The 17,937-nt window shown below is 49.1% G+C and overlaps 1 protein-coding gene across 9 annotated transcripts in view; it reads left to right on the top strand.

Moving 5' to 3' along the window:
• Positions 1–17,937, top strand: part of BAHCC1 (BAH domain and coiled-coil containing 1) — a 136,354-nt gene that overhangs the window by 78,251 nt on the left and 40,166 nt on the right. For 7 of the 9 annotated variants that reach the window (XM_077328257.1, XM_077328258.1, XM_077328259.1 and 4 more), the window contains exons 3-11: positions 487–666; positions 8,411–8,533; positions 9,470–11,152; positions 11,566–11,671; positions 12,062–12,270; positions 13,572–13,730; positions 13,920–14,128; positions 15,571–15,886; positions 16,319–17,002. In XM_077328257.1, the coding sequence (XP_077184372.1) occupies positions 487–666; positions 8,411–8,533; positions 9,470–11,152; positions 11,566–11,671; positions 12,062–12,270; positions 13,572–13,730; positions 13,920–14,128; positions 15,571–15,886; positions 16,319–17,002 (3,669 nt within the window). The remainder of the gene's footprint in view (positions 1–486; positions 667–8,410; positions 8,534–9,469; positions 11,153–11,565; positions 11,672–12,061; positions 12,271–13,571; positions 13,731–13,919; positions 14,129–15,570; positions 15,887–16,318; positions 17,003–17,937) is intronic. The other 2 variants (XM_077328260.1, XM_077328264.1) reach the window with 1 other exon arrangement.

Below are 17,937 nucleotides of genomic sequence, written 5' to 3'. Positions count from 1 at the left end.
TCGGCGGCTGGAGTCTTGTGTTGTGTTTGCGGCGGGGGCTTCCTTGGGGCCGGCCTGACGCGGTGAGAGACGCTTCGCGCCTCTCACCACGTCAGGCCGGGAGCAACTGCGAGCCGCGCTGAGCGCGGCTCGCAGTTGCTGGGGCTGGGAATCGGAGGGACCAATCGGCAGGCGCTTTGCGCCTGCCGTTTGGTCCCTCCGGTTGTCTGTCATGAGGAAGGGTCCAATCCGGACCCTTCCTCATCCCGGACACATCCCGCCCCAGAACCCCTTACTGTTTTATTTAGTCCGTGGCGCCCGCGGCGCCACGGGCGGTGTACAGATTTGCTAAGTTGTATAACGTGCCCTGAGTAGTGTTACAAACTTTATTATATGATTAAATAACAACCACTGAAGGGAGGGTGCTGAGCTTTGTGCTTTCTGTGCTTTCCATGTGTATGCTGACTTTCTTCCCTCCTTTCTCCCCCCCTCCCCTTATGCCCTCAGCAGGAAGCGGGTTGATGGGAAACCCACCTGCCTCATCCTTTATGGGCAGTTTCCTGAGCAGCAGCTTGGGCTCAGCAGCACCCCCACACCCCACAGGCCCTGCATCATCCCCATCAGAACCGGCCTTCCGTGGCCCCCACTCTGGGACTTCCCAGATCTGGTTCTCGCATTCCCATGAAGGTAAGGACGGTGGTTGGTGGTACTGCTACTTTTTGGGTGAGGGTGCAATTGCCATATCTAAAGGTTATTTTCTAGAAATAGCATGGCCAGTGCTCCAGAGGGACTGAAAATGTTCAGGTCTATTCATATTCTATGCTCCCCGAGCTGTTCCAAATTATGCTTCAAAGGAGCCAAAGTTTTGGACAATTCACATTCTGCTATCACCATATAAATTATATAAACCAGTAAATACATTCAAACGTGCTTCACTTGCATTAATCTGTGAAATATCTGTGTGTGCATATATGTGCATGTGTGGCATTTGCAAAATTGTTAAGTATTGTGGCAGGCAGACAGGTATGAGTACGTGGAAATCATCTAGTCTAGATAGAACATAACTGAGTATTAAGGGAGGGAGCTATACTTCAGCAGAAACTTAACCTCTTTTGAGGAGGCCGCATCACAATTTTTCTACACATGGCCTACTTTTTAGGAAAAAGCAATGGAGTTTCTTAGTATTCTAGGACAGATTACATACATGTGGAATCATAGGGGGGGGGGGAATGCTAGGAGGATCCCCATACTCATTTGTGTTCTGAGCTTAGTTTCAAACAACTCCACCCACCTCCAGGAAACAGAGGGGCAGAGAAATTTTCCAGAGAGGAAGATTCTAGAGTACAGGGGAGCCAATATAATGGGCCTCAGTTATTTGAGACTCGGTGTGTATGTGTGTGTGAGGGGGGGGGGGGGAGAATTCCAGTGTGGCAGAATGGAAACTGTGAGTGAGGACAGAGTTAGAGATGAATGGTTTCCTCTATCTAGAGAGGTAAGGTGAAAGGGATCAGTGGGGCAGATTGCATTTTCTGTTAAGGCCCCCTTCCCTTTCCTTTTGCCTTCCAGAAACTCCATCAGGATGTCCCATCTCCCACCCCAGTTATTCAGCAAAGGACTTGGAGTATTATTTCTCCATAGTTGTGACCAGTACATGGGTGCCTCCTTCCCCCACCCCAGGTCTGTCATACCTCCTCACTGCCTTCCTCAAACCTCCAAGTTATCTTGGCCCAGAACTTTCCCTCTGTTCCGTTCAGATGAACGTCCCTCATACACAAATGCAGTCATCCTCTTGTGCCAGTCTCAGCTGGTGGATACAAATGAAAGTGTGGTCTATGCCCTCCATCCGTAACTTGTACCTGCAAGAGTGCCTGTCCCCAGCCCATAAGCTCCCCAATAGCAATTCTTTCCAATCCCTGCAGGGCAGTGGTTGTCAAATTTCCTAATGCTGTGACCCTTGAATACAGTTCCTCATGTTGTGGTGACCTCTAACCATAAAATTATGCAAGTGTTCTTTCACAGAAATTAAATCAAAACTGACCAGTGGCATGAAGATCCATTGTTCATGATTGCATATAAACTGATTATAAATTGTATATAAATTGGCGTGCGCCTTCAGGAGGAGCAGCAACAGTGGCGGCGCCTCCCCCCAGCCAAACTGTTTGACTTGCCATGACCCCTGTGAAAGAGTCGTTTGACCCCAAAGGGGTCCCGACCCCAAGTTGAGAACCACTGCTGTTGGGTCTATTCCTGTCCTCCACGACTGGGCTGTGATGCTGGCCATACAGCCTTTTAGCCTTCAATTATTCCAACTCTTCAGAACATTCTGTGCCTCTCCCTCCCTCCCTCCCTCCCTCCTTCCTCCCCCCCTTCTTGTGGTGACGGACTGTTGTGGAGCCCTTCCCCCAATATCCTCTCTGTGTGAGATGCAGAAAGTTAAAAGTGTGAGCAGCAAGGTGCTACTGGCACGGTGCCCTGGCAGCCAGCCCGACTGCTAGTTTGAACGGCTGCCAGCTGGCTTCCGGCACTCCAGGGCTGCTGGGGGCGGGGTGCAGGCAATGCTGTCGGCATCATGCTGACGGGCGGCCTGTCTGGGGGGTGGGGGTGGGGTGGCAAGGCTGAAAGTCCTGGTGTGCGGTTGACTGGGAGATTAGTTGGGCTGACACGGGGTGGGCCGGCTTCCTGCAAAGTACCCTCGAGAGGAGTCAGATGCTTAATGGGAACACTCAGGGGAAGGAGAGAGTTTTGAAACTGGCCTGACGCTAGACGGTTTAGTGCTACCTCTGGGGTTTTAGCCTCGGAAGCCGTGAGTCACAAGTGTGGAAAACTCTTGCATTTGGATTCAGCTGTGTCTGAAGAGGTGTCTGTCAGGGTATTTGGGCTGGATCTATTATTATTAGTCACCAGTATTGTACAAACATATTTATATATTTGCTTTTCCTATGCAACGTGTTTCCCTTTTCTATTTTTAGATTTACAATTGTGCTAGGAGGAGGGGCATTAGCTATGTAGTAAGACACACTCAAAACAAAACCCACAGCTAGCCAGTGCTTCTAGATGCACATATCTGTTGTCCCCCAGAATTTAAAAAGCAAATACAATTTTCTTGAAGAAATGCTATTTTTCCTCCTTATGAAAGCCGTCCCTAACAGAACTGTTCAGAATCCTCCTCAGGTCTGTTCCGTGGGGCTTACTTCCAGGAAACTGTTCATAGGATAGTGCTGCATGTGTGTGAATTGAATCATGTGGACATTATCCTGCTTCCTAAATACCATTAGTAGTTTAATATATTAAGTTCAAACAAACGGTAGTGTTAGTTTTTGAAGTAGCATAGCAAACATATATGTACCTTCAGCTACAAACACATATTGTCTTTACCTTTTGCATTAGGCACATATTGCTTTTGCAAACCTTTGTGTAGCAGGTCACTAATTCATCTTACTTTCCACATGAGGGAGTGAAGCTTGATGTGCAGAAGATCACCTGTATGGATTAGAGATTCCACTGAGTTCATACAGGAGCGACATAGGACAGTGAGAAATCGACCCAGAGCCTCTGAGCCTTAACATCCTCAACCAGGGCCAGCACTTGAGACGGCATTTGGCAGATTCAGTAATGCTCACCTTGACACCAGTCAAAAGATTTGACCCTCCCCTGCTTTTCTCCTAGTTAAACCCCTTAATGGTGGCATTTGACACTTGACCAAGATGCAGACTGGCAGGAAGCCAGGGGTTACAATCCTGGTAAAGAATGCAAAGTCAGCGCCTGAGTGTAGTTCATGCAATTGTGGTAGCTAATCTGTACAGGCACAGAATTCGTTATATTGTGTAGCTCCAGGTGATTCAGTCGCCAGAATCTCAGTCTGCATGTTAATATTTTAAAGGAACCAAGTTTGTACTCTGCAGGTCTGAGAAAAGGACTTACCAGGGACAGAACAGGTCTGAGAAAAGAATAGGTCTGAGAGAAGGACTTACCATGGACACAATGCAGATCCTAGTTATGCTTTTCTCTCTTCATTCCCTTTGGCTTTGCCAAAACATTCAGAATACTTCAAAAACCTGAAGTGTGCAAAACAGAATATGTTCTTGAAAAACATGCAAAGTATATGCACATGTGTTTGGTTTGCAAACTTTGTTTTGATTGCAAAATTTTTATTACCTTGGTGCAGAATTTGAATTTATTTTTTATTTATTTTATTTTATTATTTGTTTTATTTTTTAATTTATATTCACATTTATATGCCACCACTCTCGGACCCAGCTGACTCAGGTCTTTAAAAAAAAAACTTAAAATCTTTAGAATACCTACATTAAAATACATACAAAAATACAAATACAATACAAACCGGCAGTAAGACCAAAATTTAGGGATTTATCCTTGTTAAATCACCAGCACTTCCTCTGGGGCAGGGCTGCTGTTATGAAGTAGGCAGAGGTTTACACTTTTACATGACAGTGCAACTTATATTCAAGGCATCTATGTTCTGCCTAATGAAGGATCCAGAGACCCGCATGCATCAGAATTGTCTTATGCTATAGTAGTTTGGATTGTTGTTGATCTTAATGTTACTCCCCACTGCCACCATTTTTGTTTTTGCCCTATTTCATCTCTCTTTGTAAGCTGTTTTGTAGAAGTGTCTTATACCATCATATGAGCACACTGCCATAATGGCAGCAACTTGGAAATAGGCTTTTCCTGCAGAACCCCTGCAGGAAATTCTCAGCTGTGGGCATTGGGTGGCAAAAGTCTGACCTAACAAAGGCTCATCGTTGTGGCTTCTGGGCAGTCTCACATGGCACTGTGCTTTCACAAACCTGCCATGAAGAAGAGCTAGCAAGCTTTAAAATGACGTTCCAGGAGTGCTCCCCCTCCCCTCACAGAGGAGGCTGACTTTCCTTCCCAAAAGTCATGTGATGTGGGGAGGGTGAGGACTCTTTCCTCAGCCCTCTCTTTTCTGCCACTGAGAGAGGACTGTTCAGCAAGCTGAAAGAATATTTACCTCACATACTTAGTAAGAGGTGAGCGACTTATCATTTGTTTACCTCACATACTTAATGAGAGGTGAATGACTTATCATTTGGATATGTTCAGCCATTGTTGTAGAGGCCTCACCATAAATTATAAAGTGGGTGTGAAAATGGCCTCAAATGGAGAGCACTGAGTCTGTCACCTCTGTTCTGCAAGAAGACCTCAATAACACCTCACCTTTGCTGCCAAAACGCCACAGCAATTGAGGCAAGGAAGGGCAGTTCATCTGGAAACTCTCTGGAAAATGGCCTCAGTGCCTCAAACCCACCAAGAGAGGTAGCCAAAGCGGCTGATTTATGGGCCAGCAGCCACCACAGTGAGTTCAGTGCCAGTCCCGGTGGGGCCTTATTAGATGAGGATTCTGCCCTATCTAGGGCCACACCTAGCCCACTGATGATGGAGACAGAATAAGTCAGACATTGGCCCATTTATTGTTCTCATTTAGAGGCAATTTGTTCCTCAGTGCCAGCAGGCACCTTCTCAATGTCGAGATCTACTGATGTCGACGGACTCTTGATCAACGCCAATAACCAAGGGGCTGCCCAGCACTGAGACCCCTCGATCAAGCATTCAATGACTGCATGTAATGCTAAATGTCATCATGTGGTGCCAAGAGACACCATCGGTGTTGAGACATAACTCACCATTTTGTTAGTTCTCTGACAACGATGCCCCTGAGCACGCTTGCCACCGAAGTGTCACCACTGAGCATTGCTGCCAAGCATCGACATGGAGGGTTGTTGCCAAGCGTTGATGCCAAGGGTCGCTGCCAAGCTTTGGCATTGCCGAGCATTGGCACCAACAGTTGCTGCCAATCGGCGCCACTGAGTGTCACTGCCAAGTGTCATCACAGAGCATGGGAAAATTCAAGGGTTAGGAAATGGTGCACTCTCCATATTACCAACCCCCATGGCAGATTGGGAAGGAGGTCAGACATGGGGTCCTAGGCTATATAGATGCCATTGCCTGCTGCCACCATGAGTGAATCTTTGGTGCAGTTGCTGGCAGAGGATCTGAGACTGTCTCAGAACTGATTATTATAATGGCAAAGGCTCTGCATGTGGGTTAGGTTTCTGCAGAGCTTAAGACTAGTTTCCCAATTATGGATGGTTTCCTATATACCCCAAACGGGTACTATAGTCTTCCATCTATAAAGTCCCTAACTAAATTTGTATTCACATCTGCATTGGCAGAAAATGGGATGTATAGACTCAGGAGGCAAGGCTCTACTTATTTTAGATTGTATTAAATTAAGCATCCCACAGCCAACTCTGTTATTTTGGATGTACAACCAGCCATAGTTAGATCTGTTTGTCACTCCCCACCACCACCTTAAAATGGAGGGAAGGAAACTACATTTTATGAAGCATAAGACCCACTCATTAGGTGCCATGGGAATAAGAGCACTGAACTGGAAGTCAGTAATGAGCATGTATCAAAGGTCCCTTTGGGACAAAATGTCATGTCTCATTGATGCCTTCCTGAGTATAAGGATCCACTGGCAAAGGCCATAGTGGCTGAATGGCTCAAACGGGGAAAGTGGCAACTGGATGCTTTGAGAAAGGGGGCAAAAAGCCACCATGCAGCAATGCCAGCTGATATGATAATGCTGCATCATTCTTGGCTAATTACTCCCCATGGTAGCCAGAATCAGGACTAAAACCTGGGGGTCTTCCCTTTAAGGTTAAACTGTGATTCAGGCATATGAGATCCTTGGGCACATCAAGATGTTCAGATTGACGGTCAAAACATTAGCAACAGTAAGCACTCGGGTTCTGCATAGTTGGGATCTTTTGATATCCTGACCAGCTCTACCGACCAGTCCTGCCCACTCAAAGACAGCTGTACGCCCCTAAAATTGAGGGTAAGGGGATGCTAGGAATGGAAATTCCACTTAATCCCCAGGGAATCCACGGCCCCAGTATTGGGAGTCTGTTGTATATTTTCCAGAAACGTATCCTGTTGTTCTCATGTTTGGAAAACCATGATGATGATGATAATAACAATATTTATTTTTGTATTTGCATATTTATGATGCAGAGCACTTGGTGTAGTCCCCATTTGTTAGGAACCTAAAGGTTGAGCTACAAAGAAAGTTTAAAATACAAATATTTATTATAATAAAGTGCACATATTAAAGATTCTTTGGTACGCATGATTCAAGAACAGCAGATACTTTTGCCCACAGATAACTGCAGCAAATGGCTATGTGAATGACCATGGTGGACACACGTTCCTTGAGGTTAGGTCACAAGGACACAAGGCTCAAGTTCTGTACAATACAGCCCATTGTTCATGTCTCTACCATCTGCATGACAGGGAACATCAGTGTGCATGGTGCTGGCCTCCACAGCACATATACCAAACTAGTAGCAACGCCTGTTTTAAAAATGGGCCGGAGGCTCTGGAGGTCCTCATAGCTCTCCTGCTGCACAGGAGGCCAGTGAGAGTGGTGCAGTAGATGTGGAGTGCGCCCACTCACCTGTTCCTGGCCTCTGCCTCTGGCCAGGAAGCCTGGGAGACCAGCAGGGTAGGGGTGGAGTGCAGCTAGTCTGCCTTCTGCTGGCTCCTCTGGTGGCCAGGAATCAATCAAGAGCAACAAGGCCAGTGTGGAGTGCGCCCACCCTGGCCAGGAGGATGGGGAATCATAGAGTGGGATGGGACCTCCAGGGTTATCTATTCCAACCCCCTGCAGAATACAGGAAATTTACAACTATCTGCCCATCCACAGTGTCCCCAATTTCATGCTCAAAACTGAACATAATATTCTAAGTGAGGTCTAACCAGAGCAGAGTAAAGCAGAACCATCACCTTGCGCAATCTGGACATTATACTTCTTTTGATACAGCCCCAAATCCCATTTGCCTGTTTAGCCACCAAGTCACACTGCTGACTCGTATTCAGTGTCTGGTGTACTTAGACCCCCTAGATCCTTTTTGCATACTACTGCCAAGACAATTCTCCCCAATCCTATAATGTTTTGTGGGGCAGCCTGTGCCAGGCGCAGATGGGGGGTCTTCTCTGGGCTCCCAGCAGGCAGGAGGCAGGAAGTGCTGGCCCCTCCCATATCATATGACCTTTTGGTGGGAAAGTCAACCTCCTCTGTGAGGGAGGGGGGAGCATTCCTGGGTATCTAAAAATGTTATTTTAAAGCTTGCTAGCTCCTCTCTGCGGCATGCCTGCGAAAGCGCAGTCCCATGTATGCCTGCACAGAAGACCACTCGATGAACAACAGTTCCCTGTTCCCTCGACGAACAACAACTGTCTTTTTTTTAATTCCCCCTTGGCAGTCTTGTTTAGACATATGCATAGAGACAGGTCAGATGAAGGGTCCAGCCCACGACTTTGCTTCTTGGCCATTATATTGTGACATTGGCATTTCATTTCTTACTCTCTCTTGTTTTAGCTCCAGGTTACCCAAGGTTCTCTGGGAGTTTAGCATCCACTTTTCTTCCTATGAGCCACTTGGATCACCATGGAAACAGCAATGTCCTGTATGGTCAGCACCGTTTCTATGAGAGCCAGAAAGGCAAGTGTTGGGGCTCGGTCAGAAGGTGGGGGACGTGTGAGCGGGAGAAGCATTGTGGGATCGACCTCTCATCAAGGGTGCAAATAGAATGGACAATTGAGAGGAGGAGAAGAGACAGGAAAGAGGAAGAAAGAACGAATCTGTCTGGATTAAAGCATTTAGAATTCAGTACCTGTCTGCTCCTCCCTGTCCCATCATCCAGGTGTGAGCCAGGCAAATACAGTTTCATCCCCTGCTTGTCAAGTGGCAGAATTCTTGAAAGGGGCTCCTGCAGTATGCTGGCAGAAGAGGTTTTAGACAATGGGGAACCAAATTAGATAAGTCCAGTGGGAGGCCTGCGAGACTTGAAGGGGGCAGACCCCAGCTCCCACGCCCCATCCTGACTCCAGGCCACACCACCCACTTGCAGCAACAGCATTGGTATCTGGGAGCTGTTCTGAGCCTAGAGCAACTCCGAGAGTCCTCCGCTGCAGTGGCTGCATTGGCTGGCCCAAAAGGCTTTCCTGAAGTCCTCCATCACACAGCTGCGCTTCAAGAGGCTCCCAGAATGCTCTGCTTGCATGGTGGGCCCTGGAGCCCCTCCTGGTGTCTGCCAAAGCTTCTCTCAGTGGTGGCAGCCATGGCCAGCTCAACTGCTAAGTTGAGATTAGTGCATTGTCTACACATGCCAGGACAACATATTTTTTACTATGTAATTTAATTTAACACCCCTACCCTGTACCTTTTAAACTTTTTGCAGTTTTCTGAAACGTACCTCAGGTTTGCAGGGAAATATGTTCAGTGTCAGTGTGGCCCCAATCTACAGATTGAAGGATTTGCAGCCAGACGAGGGTGAAACATCACTATTAGATGTATAGTGATTTGGGCTAGAATAGGGAGGTTGTATGAGATGCTGTCTTTAAAAGATTGATTCTGATCACTTGTCTTTTTCCACAGACAATTTCTATCTGCGGAACCTGCCAGCTCAGCCCACGCTGCTGCCAGCCAATCACAATTTCCCCAGTATTGCTCGGGCAGCACCTGGCCATCCTATTGGCTCCTGTAGCCGGGACCGCGAGACTGGCCACGGACAAAAGTGCCACAAGGACTACGAGCGCTTTGTGCTGTCCAAAGACAAGGGGTCCAAGGGAGAAGTCAAGGAACGGGCCCCTGTCGAGGAGGCCAAGGAGCGGCACAAGTTGGTGATGCCTCTGACCCCTGAAGGGAACTGCAAGGACGGGCCTCCCCAGCGGGGCTCTTGCGACAGCCGGCCCAAACACCTGCCCTTGTGCCTGCTGAGCTCCAAGATGCTGAATGGTGACTCGGGCAAAGCTGTACTTCCCAGCTGCGGTGGTGGCCTCTTGCCGCGCCACGCTGGGGTCCAAAGCCGTTGTACCAAGGAACTCAGCCACCATGAGCCTCCCCAGTCCTACAGCGAGTGCCTGGAGCGGCGGCAGATGCTGCACCACTCAGTCTCCTACACTGTCCCTTCTAGTCTGCCCACTGGGCCCCCAGCCCTGAGCACAACCACCGGCAGCTTTCCCTGCTTGCAGCTTCATTCCAGCCCAGACGGGATGTGTCCTCTGCAGGATAAGGCCAGCCGGGACTTACGGATCAGCGGGGCCACTTTTGTGCCTTCTGTAGGCCACTTGACTGATAAGAGCCGCTCCTTCCAGGTGCCATCTGAGCCCTGCGAGGGCAAGGAGCGCCCCCACGACGTGGGTCCAGAGCACCTATCCGCATACGGAAACCACCCTTTCTCTCACCTCAAAGCAGAGGGCAAAGCCGAGCGGCGGCTGGAATGGTCACAGAATCCCACGACCCGCCTCAAAGGCCTGGAGTACCTGAACAATGCTGGGCCTGATGGCCATTTTGGTAGCTTGCCCCACCAACCTAAGAGTGGGCACTTTGAGATGGCACCCCCTCAGGATTGTGCTCGACCCAGCCCTCAGGAGACGTTGTGCAAACTCAGCCAGTCCTGCTGCACTTTAGACAAGGCCCCCAAAGAGCCGCCAACACCCAGCACCCAGAAAGTGGCTCGAATCCGCCACCAGCAGCATTTGCAGCCCGAGATGGAGCAGGTGGGCAACCATGCAGAGTCCAAGCGCAAATCAGTGGAGCTCAGCAGTCTGGGCTACAATGGACCACACTTGCCACCATGGCCAGTTCAGGGCCAGGGTCCTCCCTTGTCCATGGCAGAGGAAAGGAAAAGCTCCTACTTGGACCCTTTTAGCAACAGCCTTCAACAGGCCGCCCTCATGTCTCAGGGTTCGGTGCTGACCCAAGAAATGCAGACTCCCCCAGATGAAGTGTCCGCCATGAAAAACCTGCTGAAATATAGCAACCAAGCACTTATTGTGAGCCAGAAAGCTCCCTTTGTGGGCCTGGGCAGTCTCAAGGGCAGCTGCGCCCATCAGGACGGGGGCAAGTTCCTGGGGGCTAAAGGGCAACAGGAGCTGGAACGTCCAGACTGTGCCCGCAGTAGGGACCATGAGCTGGGCCATGGGGATGGTGAGGTGCGTCAGCCTCCTGTGGGCATCGCTGTGGCCGTGGCACGTCAGAAGGATACACTGAGTCGTCCTGAGCCAGCCTATGGATCTAGCTCCAGTCGTCAAGGCCGGGCTTCCATGGGCCTCAAAGGTGAGCTTGACAATGTGAAATAGTAAGCAGAAGAGAATGCTGACTGGACACACAGACTTGACAATGTTGCTCTCCAGTCACCATCGTCTTGTTTAGCCCTTTAAACGTCATGCCATCCAGCTTCACTTTCTTTCAGCCAAGGCCTCTCATTCCATAATTCCAGACCCTGGTACATAAGCTACATTCTTAGCATTCTTCTGAAGCCCCTCACTTGGGACCTTTGACCTTTTCTTTGTCCCCTTCTTCACCTTTGTTCCATCTCGATGCATGGTGTGAGAGGTTCAGCTGTGACCTATCTCCCAGTTTCCTCTTGTCCCCCCACTCGACTCCCCAGAAAAAAGGGAAGTCCCCATGTGCTGTAGCTACCAGAAGGTGTTACTAATTTTGCCTGTCCATTTTTCCCCCCTGTGCAGCTGGTGCAGCACGGCCTGTACACGTCATCGACCTGGATACTGAGGAGGAACGGAACCGGTTGTGTGAGGAACGTCTAGGGATTGCAGGGAGAGACCTTCTGCTCCAGTAAGGACTCGGGACAACCACATAAAAGAACGTTGAGCTAGTGAGGGGTTTTTTAATCATTGGGTCTCTGGAAGTTATTGAACAAGGCCTGTAGTGTACTATGGTAGAACAATTTTTGCTGGCTGTCTTGGGGCCATCTAAGATTGCTAGGGGATTTGTCATCTAGTGCTCAAGGATCAGTTCAAAGATGGATGTGTTAATGAGAGAGCCAGGCTTGGTGTTACTCAGGGATACTGTTACTCAGGGATACTGTCACTTCCAAACTGTGATGACCTGTTTTGCAATGATTTTGTGATGACCTTAAGATTCTGTGATGACCTGTTTTGCAATCCAGGGATAGAAAACCCAACTGACCTGCCTTTTCTTCATCTGATTGTTTTGGTCTGACAGGGAAAACAAGGACCTTGTGGAGTTTGCCCGAATTCACCCATCAAGCAGCTGCCCTGGAGAACTGACCCCCCACCTCATGATTGCAGGCAGTTCATCGCTGCAGGCCAGCCAGCTGGGAGGAGACCCAACCGCCCACACCCACCCTGCTCATACACATTGGTTGCCTCGGACACGCAGCCCCTCTCTTTGGATGGGGGGACACTCATACGGTCAGTTGTCTGTAACTAAAACTGGGCCCTTAGCTGGGTCTTTCCCTGTCAATCTGCAACCCCCTTAGCTCTGATTGTTCATAGTTTTGGCTTCTTTCCATTCTTCCTTGCTAATCCCAACTGTGTTTTACCTCTTGCCATTTGTTGTTCCATCAGTTCTGCTTGGCTACTCCTCTACCATGATATGTGGCCTATTATTTGCTTGTTTGTTTGTTTATAGACTTTTACCCTGCCCCACCCGACAAAGTCATCTTGTGGCTTACAATACAGTTCAAAAACACAAGATAACCATAAAACCCCATTAAAACATTAAAGCAGTATCAACAATATAAAATAATATCAAAGATGGTGGTGTAACTTCCTACTACTCCCAACCCAACTCAGCTGTTGCACTCTAAGGCCAATGTAGTGGCCCTAGATGACACAAAAACCTTGAGGGTTCAGATCTTAAGCACTAAGTGCCGGGCACTCTGATTGTCAATGCTTAGTATAAAACACTTAGTGTAGAGCGCTTAGTGCAGGGCGGGACCCACAGTTCGTAACTCTGGTCACACCCACAGCAGCCTCAACCAAACGCCTGGCAGAAGAGCTCTGTCTTACAGGCCCTGGCCCTGGTCGAGGCCAGGCAAATGTCCCGGGGGCTCAGGAAATTCATACCCACAGAGCGAAGAGCCTTGCAGGGGGCATAAGCAGATAAGCAGTCCCTCAGATAGGTAGGACCCAGGCCATGTATAGCCTTAAAGGTCAAAACCAAAACTTTGAACTTGATCCAGAAGCAAAGCAGTAACCAGTGCAGCTGCCGCAGCATAGGCTGAATATGTGCCCTCCAAGATGATCAAGTGAGGACCTGCTTAGCCACATTTTGTACCAGTTGCAGTTTCCGGGTCAAGCACAAGGGTAGGCCCGTGTAGAGCGAGACCCACTGTCTGAGGACAAACTGGATTCTGGTCTACCTTAATGGTTTGACCTCTGCTAATTGCCAGGTAGAGACAAAATGGACATGACAGCACCAACCCACCCAAACTTGTCACCTAAAGCACAACTGCTTCCTTCATCAATATCGCCTCTGTGCACCGAAAGCACATTAACGATGTTGTATGTGATGAATGAAATGTTTGTCCATTTGGTCGCCTATATACATTACATTGAGTGACATGTGAAGCGGCTTATCCCAAGGAAGGACAGAAAGGCAAAGTCTAATCTTGTGTGTCTTGCCCTGGAGGAATGGGATTGCTATGGGAGAGTGCTGAATGAGTTGGGATCCCTCACTAAATCTAATGTTTTGCCCCTTCCCACTCCAGGCATTGGGCACCCTGCTCTTCATCAGAACTTACCACCTGGCTTCCCAGCCTCAATGCCCAGTGCCATGCAACCAGTCTTCCCCCTGTCGCAGGAGCCGCCTGCCCAGCTTGTCATCCTGCCTTCTGAGCCGCCAGCCCACGGTGCCCCCCACCCACTGGGTAAGTAGCCGCTGGAAAGGGAATGGCTAGTCAATCCCGCTTCTGTTTGTTCCTAACCGTGGTGGGGGAATAAGGCAGCACTGATGAGAGCGGATAGGTGTGATCCTTTTGGTTCACGGATCAGGAAGGGCTCTCTCAGGTGGACTGCCAGTGATTATTTCTCCAATTGACACACATATCTCCTAGCAGCTGAGGTGATGGATCAGGCATCTATTTGGCCACCCATGTATCCTAGCCGGGGACCTGGCTCTCACCTGCAGCACACAGGCCAGCTCCCAGTCTACTCCCGCTCCCAGTTCCTGCGTCAGCAAGAACTCTATGCCCTGCAGCAGCAGCAGCAGCAGCAGCAACAGCGTTCAGCACAGGCGATGGAAGTGCAGCGGCACACACACAGCCAGGTAAGGGGGGGGCAGCATAAACCCTCTGGGTGTCCAGGAGGACTACCCTGTTGTGGGGCTCTAGGAAGCAGAGCACTTTTTGCTTAGAAACCCATTCTCTTGGAAGCCCCATTCCATGAGCTTTGTGCGACTCTTGGTTCAATGGATACCAGCTGTATCTAGCTGGATTCATGTTTGTCATCCTAGAGAGAAAGTGGTGGTGGTGATTCCAAAGGGATTAATTAGTGCTTTGTGTGTGTTTAAATTCTGGAAGTGGTGTGGTGGTGGTGGTGGTGGTATGTACAGAATTATTCTGGGTTCAGGATTCAGCTTTCCTTGGAGCTTGGCTTTCCCAAAGATGTGTTCCTACAATTATAGAGAGAGGCTTGAAAGAATGGAAAACATGCCTGGTCAAACTAGACTGGATAAGGGATAAACTACAAGTGACAGAAGACACAGGTCTACTATAAAAACATTTATGTTGTTTTTTTGTCATGGTAGCTCCACTACCATGTGCTGAATATCATGGGGTAGGGTGGGGTGGGGAAAACTCTTGGGGCTGCTGCGCTACACACCTGATCTGGATCTGGGGTCATGGCAATCTTTAAAGCACTACTTTAAAGCCAGCTTGGTGTAGTGGTTAAGAGTGGTGGGTTCTAATCTGGTGATTTGATTCCCCACTCCTCCACATGCAGCCATCTGGGTGACCGTGAGCTTGTCATAGCTCTGAAAATGCTCTTCTGACTGAGCAGTCCTGTCAGATGCTCTCTCAGCCTCACCTACCTCACAGGGCATCTGTTGTGAGGAGAGGAAAGGGAAGCTGATTGTAAGCCGCTTTGAGATTCCCGGTAGAGACAAGCAGCATATAAAAACCAACTCTTCTTCAAATGCTTTTAGAATGGTGTTGGGCAGGCATGAGATCGACCTCTGCCCTCTGTAATTTGACGTTTGGCTGTAAGATTTCCAATAGTCAGGGAATTAAATTTCCGTACCTGGATAGGGCTTTGGCCTTCCTATGTACAGCAAACAGGACGGGGGGTAAATTAGATGTAACATGCAGAATTCATGCAAGCTGCATAATTAATCTTTTCTAGGTTCAGAATTCTGGTTCATAATTTGTTAGGTTTTTTTCTTCAAGTACACAAACTCTCTTAGTTCTGAATGAAAAACACAAGATCTCATCCAGCTTTTCCTTGTAGCCAGGAAGGTTCCTGTTTCCATCTGATCTCAAAGAGGATGTAGTTCAAACACATGGCCGCCACCTCAGTCCGAGCAGGGGCTCAGGGGTATCTTGGAGCTTGTGAGTAGAAGAAGGCACAGGAAGGTGTGGCAGGCAATACAGCAGAGAGAGACAGGGATGCTCCTCAGTGCCTTATGCAGAGCATCAGAGTGCACAGAAGCTCCAAATAGTTTTACTGCTCTCATCATCCATAACTGACCTTCTTTCTCTCTCCCTTTTCCAGCGGAAGCCTGAGGAGCCGCCCCCTGAGCTGGAGATGCCAGGCCCTGAGAAGCCTCTCAAACCGTCCCACAAAGCCGTTGCCTTAAACGCTCCCCCAAAGGGCCTGTCCCCAGCAGCTGCCTGCTCAGCCAAGCTCTCCCCTTGCTGCCACCCACCCAAATGCCCGGCCCCCTGCACTTTACCTGTCTGTCCTGCTGTGGTTCCCCGCTCACCAGCTGTAAGTCCAGTGCCCTCCCAGAGCTCCACCGGTCCCGAGGCTGAGGGCAAACAGCCTGAAGGGCAGCCCGCCCAGGACTATCCCAAATCTCTGGAACCAGGTAGAGATTCATCACAGGTCAGGAATTTGGGGTGGGGGGGGTGGAGCCTGGGGCAAACCATGTATGCACAGCTCCTTTACCAAACTGGGCATTGACTCCTTAACACGTTTTATGATGCACACCCTGCCTTGGCCAAGAGCTATGCTTTGGCAAGGCTTTGATGTCAGCATGTAGCACTAATTATGGCAAAGTGCAAGTTTCTGGTCTTCATTGGTGTAAGAGAAAAAAATATGTTATAGGAAGTGTCTGTGAAAGACTGATGAACAGAAGAATTTGGAGTCAGGTTACATGGCTCAGAAAGGGTGCCCTTCCTCTGAGTGTTGATGCGTGTTCCGTGTGGTTTGGAAGATACAAGACTACCCTTACCCACTGTGTGTTCTGAGGAGGTCCTATCCTTCCACCAGTACTTATCGTGCTACTCTTTTTCAACAGATCTTCCCCCTGGTTACTCCTATCCTGTGGCTGGTCTGGGCTATGCATCACCGTTACCCCTGGACCCAGCTGATCCTGACACTATGCAAACTGTTTCTACGGCAGCTGAGCCAGAACAGTCACGTACTTTCCCACCAGAGCAGGAGCCAGGCTGTGAGACAGAACCTGGCCAGTCCCATGGGGCTGTGGACACTGAAGCAGAACCTCATCCTCCTCATCTCCTGGTGCATCCCCAGAGGCCAAGCTCTGTGGGACTTACCAAGGAGATGCCATGTTGCCCCCTGCTGGTCGGGGACAGCCCAGACAACTTGGACTCCGCCCCACAAGAACATGAGGAAGAGGCCAGGCCAGAGGTGGCCATTCCAGGGCCTTCCCCAGAGGACGTGGCTGTGGAGGACAGCCCATCTGCCGCACTGAAGGACGGCTTCCGGGAGGATGAGAGTGACATTGGTTCCCCAGAGGTTCCATCAACGCATACCGATGTTCAGGCAGCACTGTGTGGCCTGGATGCTCTCATTGCTGCCAGCATTGATCTAGGCGAGCTCCCTCCTTTGGAGCCTCTGACCCCTGCAGCACCACTTCCCTTGCCTTCCTTGGGCAGTTCAGGGATTCCTGGCATTGCCCTGCTCAGTGAGCTGGCTGAACTGGAACTCCGGCAGCAGCACTGTGACACTGCTACCCATGGTAAGAATGTGCAGGGCTCTGGTCACTGCCTTCCCCATTTCCTTTCGCTGAGGCAGTATGTGGCAAGAAGAGTGGCTTGTGTCTCCGTGCCCTGTTGCCGGTCTCCTTAAGGATGCCTAAGGGATGTTTCTTGTCAGTAACTGGGTAGTTTCTCAGAGCGCTGCAGAGGCAGGGCCAAATTCTCCAGCGTTCATTGAGGAATTGGGAACATCTGCTGTCCTTCTTCCTGACTGAGGAGCAGGGATTTGATTGGCGAGGGGCCGCGGCTCAGTGGAAGAGCATTTGATTTCCATGCTAAAGGTCCTAGGTTCAGTCCCTGGCATCTCGTGTTAAAATGATGTGCCAGTAGGTTGTGTGAAAGTCTTCTGCTGGAGACTTCGGAGAGCCACTGCTAGTCGGTAGAGCCAATATTGAACGGTCTGAGTCAGTACAGGGCAGCTTTGTGTGTGTGTTTGTGTGTAATCTAAGGTGACCAGATTGTCCCACTTTTGGAGGGACATCTGGGGGCACCTGGCAAATTGTATTTATGTTGAAATTTTAAAAATATATATTACAAAATACTATTTTTGCATTCTATGTGTTCTATGAAAATTTTTGTTGCTCCATATAGACCAAATTTTTAATCAAGAACCCCCCCCCCCCCGGTCAATGGTGTCCTGCTTTGCCAATGTTAAAATCTGGTCACCTTAGTGTAATCACAACTCATGTATCAATAGTAGGGTCTGCATTATGAAATAATGGTTATCAATTAGAGATCAAGATTGTTCACAGTAGTAAAGTTTTTCTGGAAGAGCAGGATAGAGCCACAGGTCTTGGAATTTTTTCTCAGACCTTGGAGAGAAAAGTTTCAGATTTGTACCGTAGCCCTAGGTAAATACACTAGATATATTTGAATCCATAGCCAGGGCAATCTCCTATATTGTCTTTCATTAGGC

This window comes from Paroedura picta, chromosome 3 (assembly GCF_049243985.1).
Source record: "Paroedura picta isolate Pp20150507F chromosome 3, Ppicta_v3.0, whole genome shotgun sequence".
Classification (NCBI taxonomy): domain Eukaryota; kingdom Metazoa; phylum Chordata; class Lepidosauria; order Squamata; family Gekkonidae; genus Paroedura; species Paroedura picta.
The sequence above is the reverse complement of the archived record's forward strand: the minus strand, read 5'-3'. Positions and strand labels throughout refer to the sequence as shown.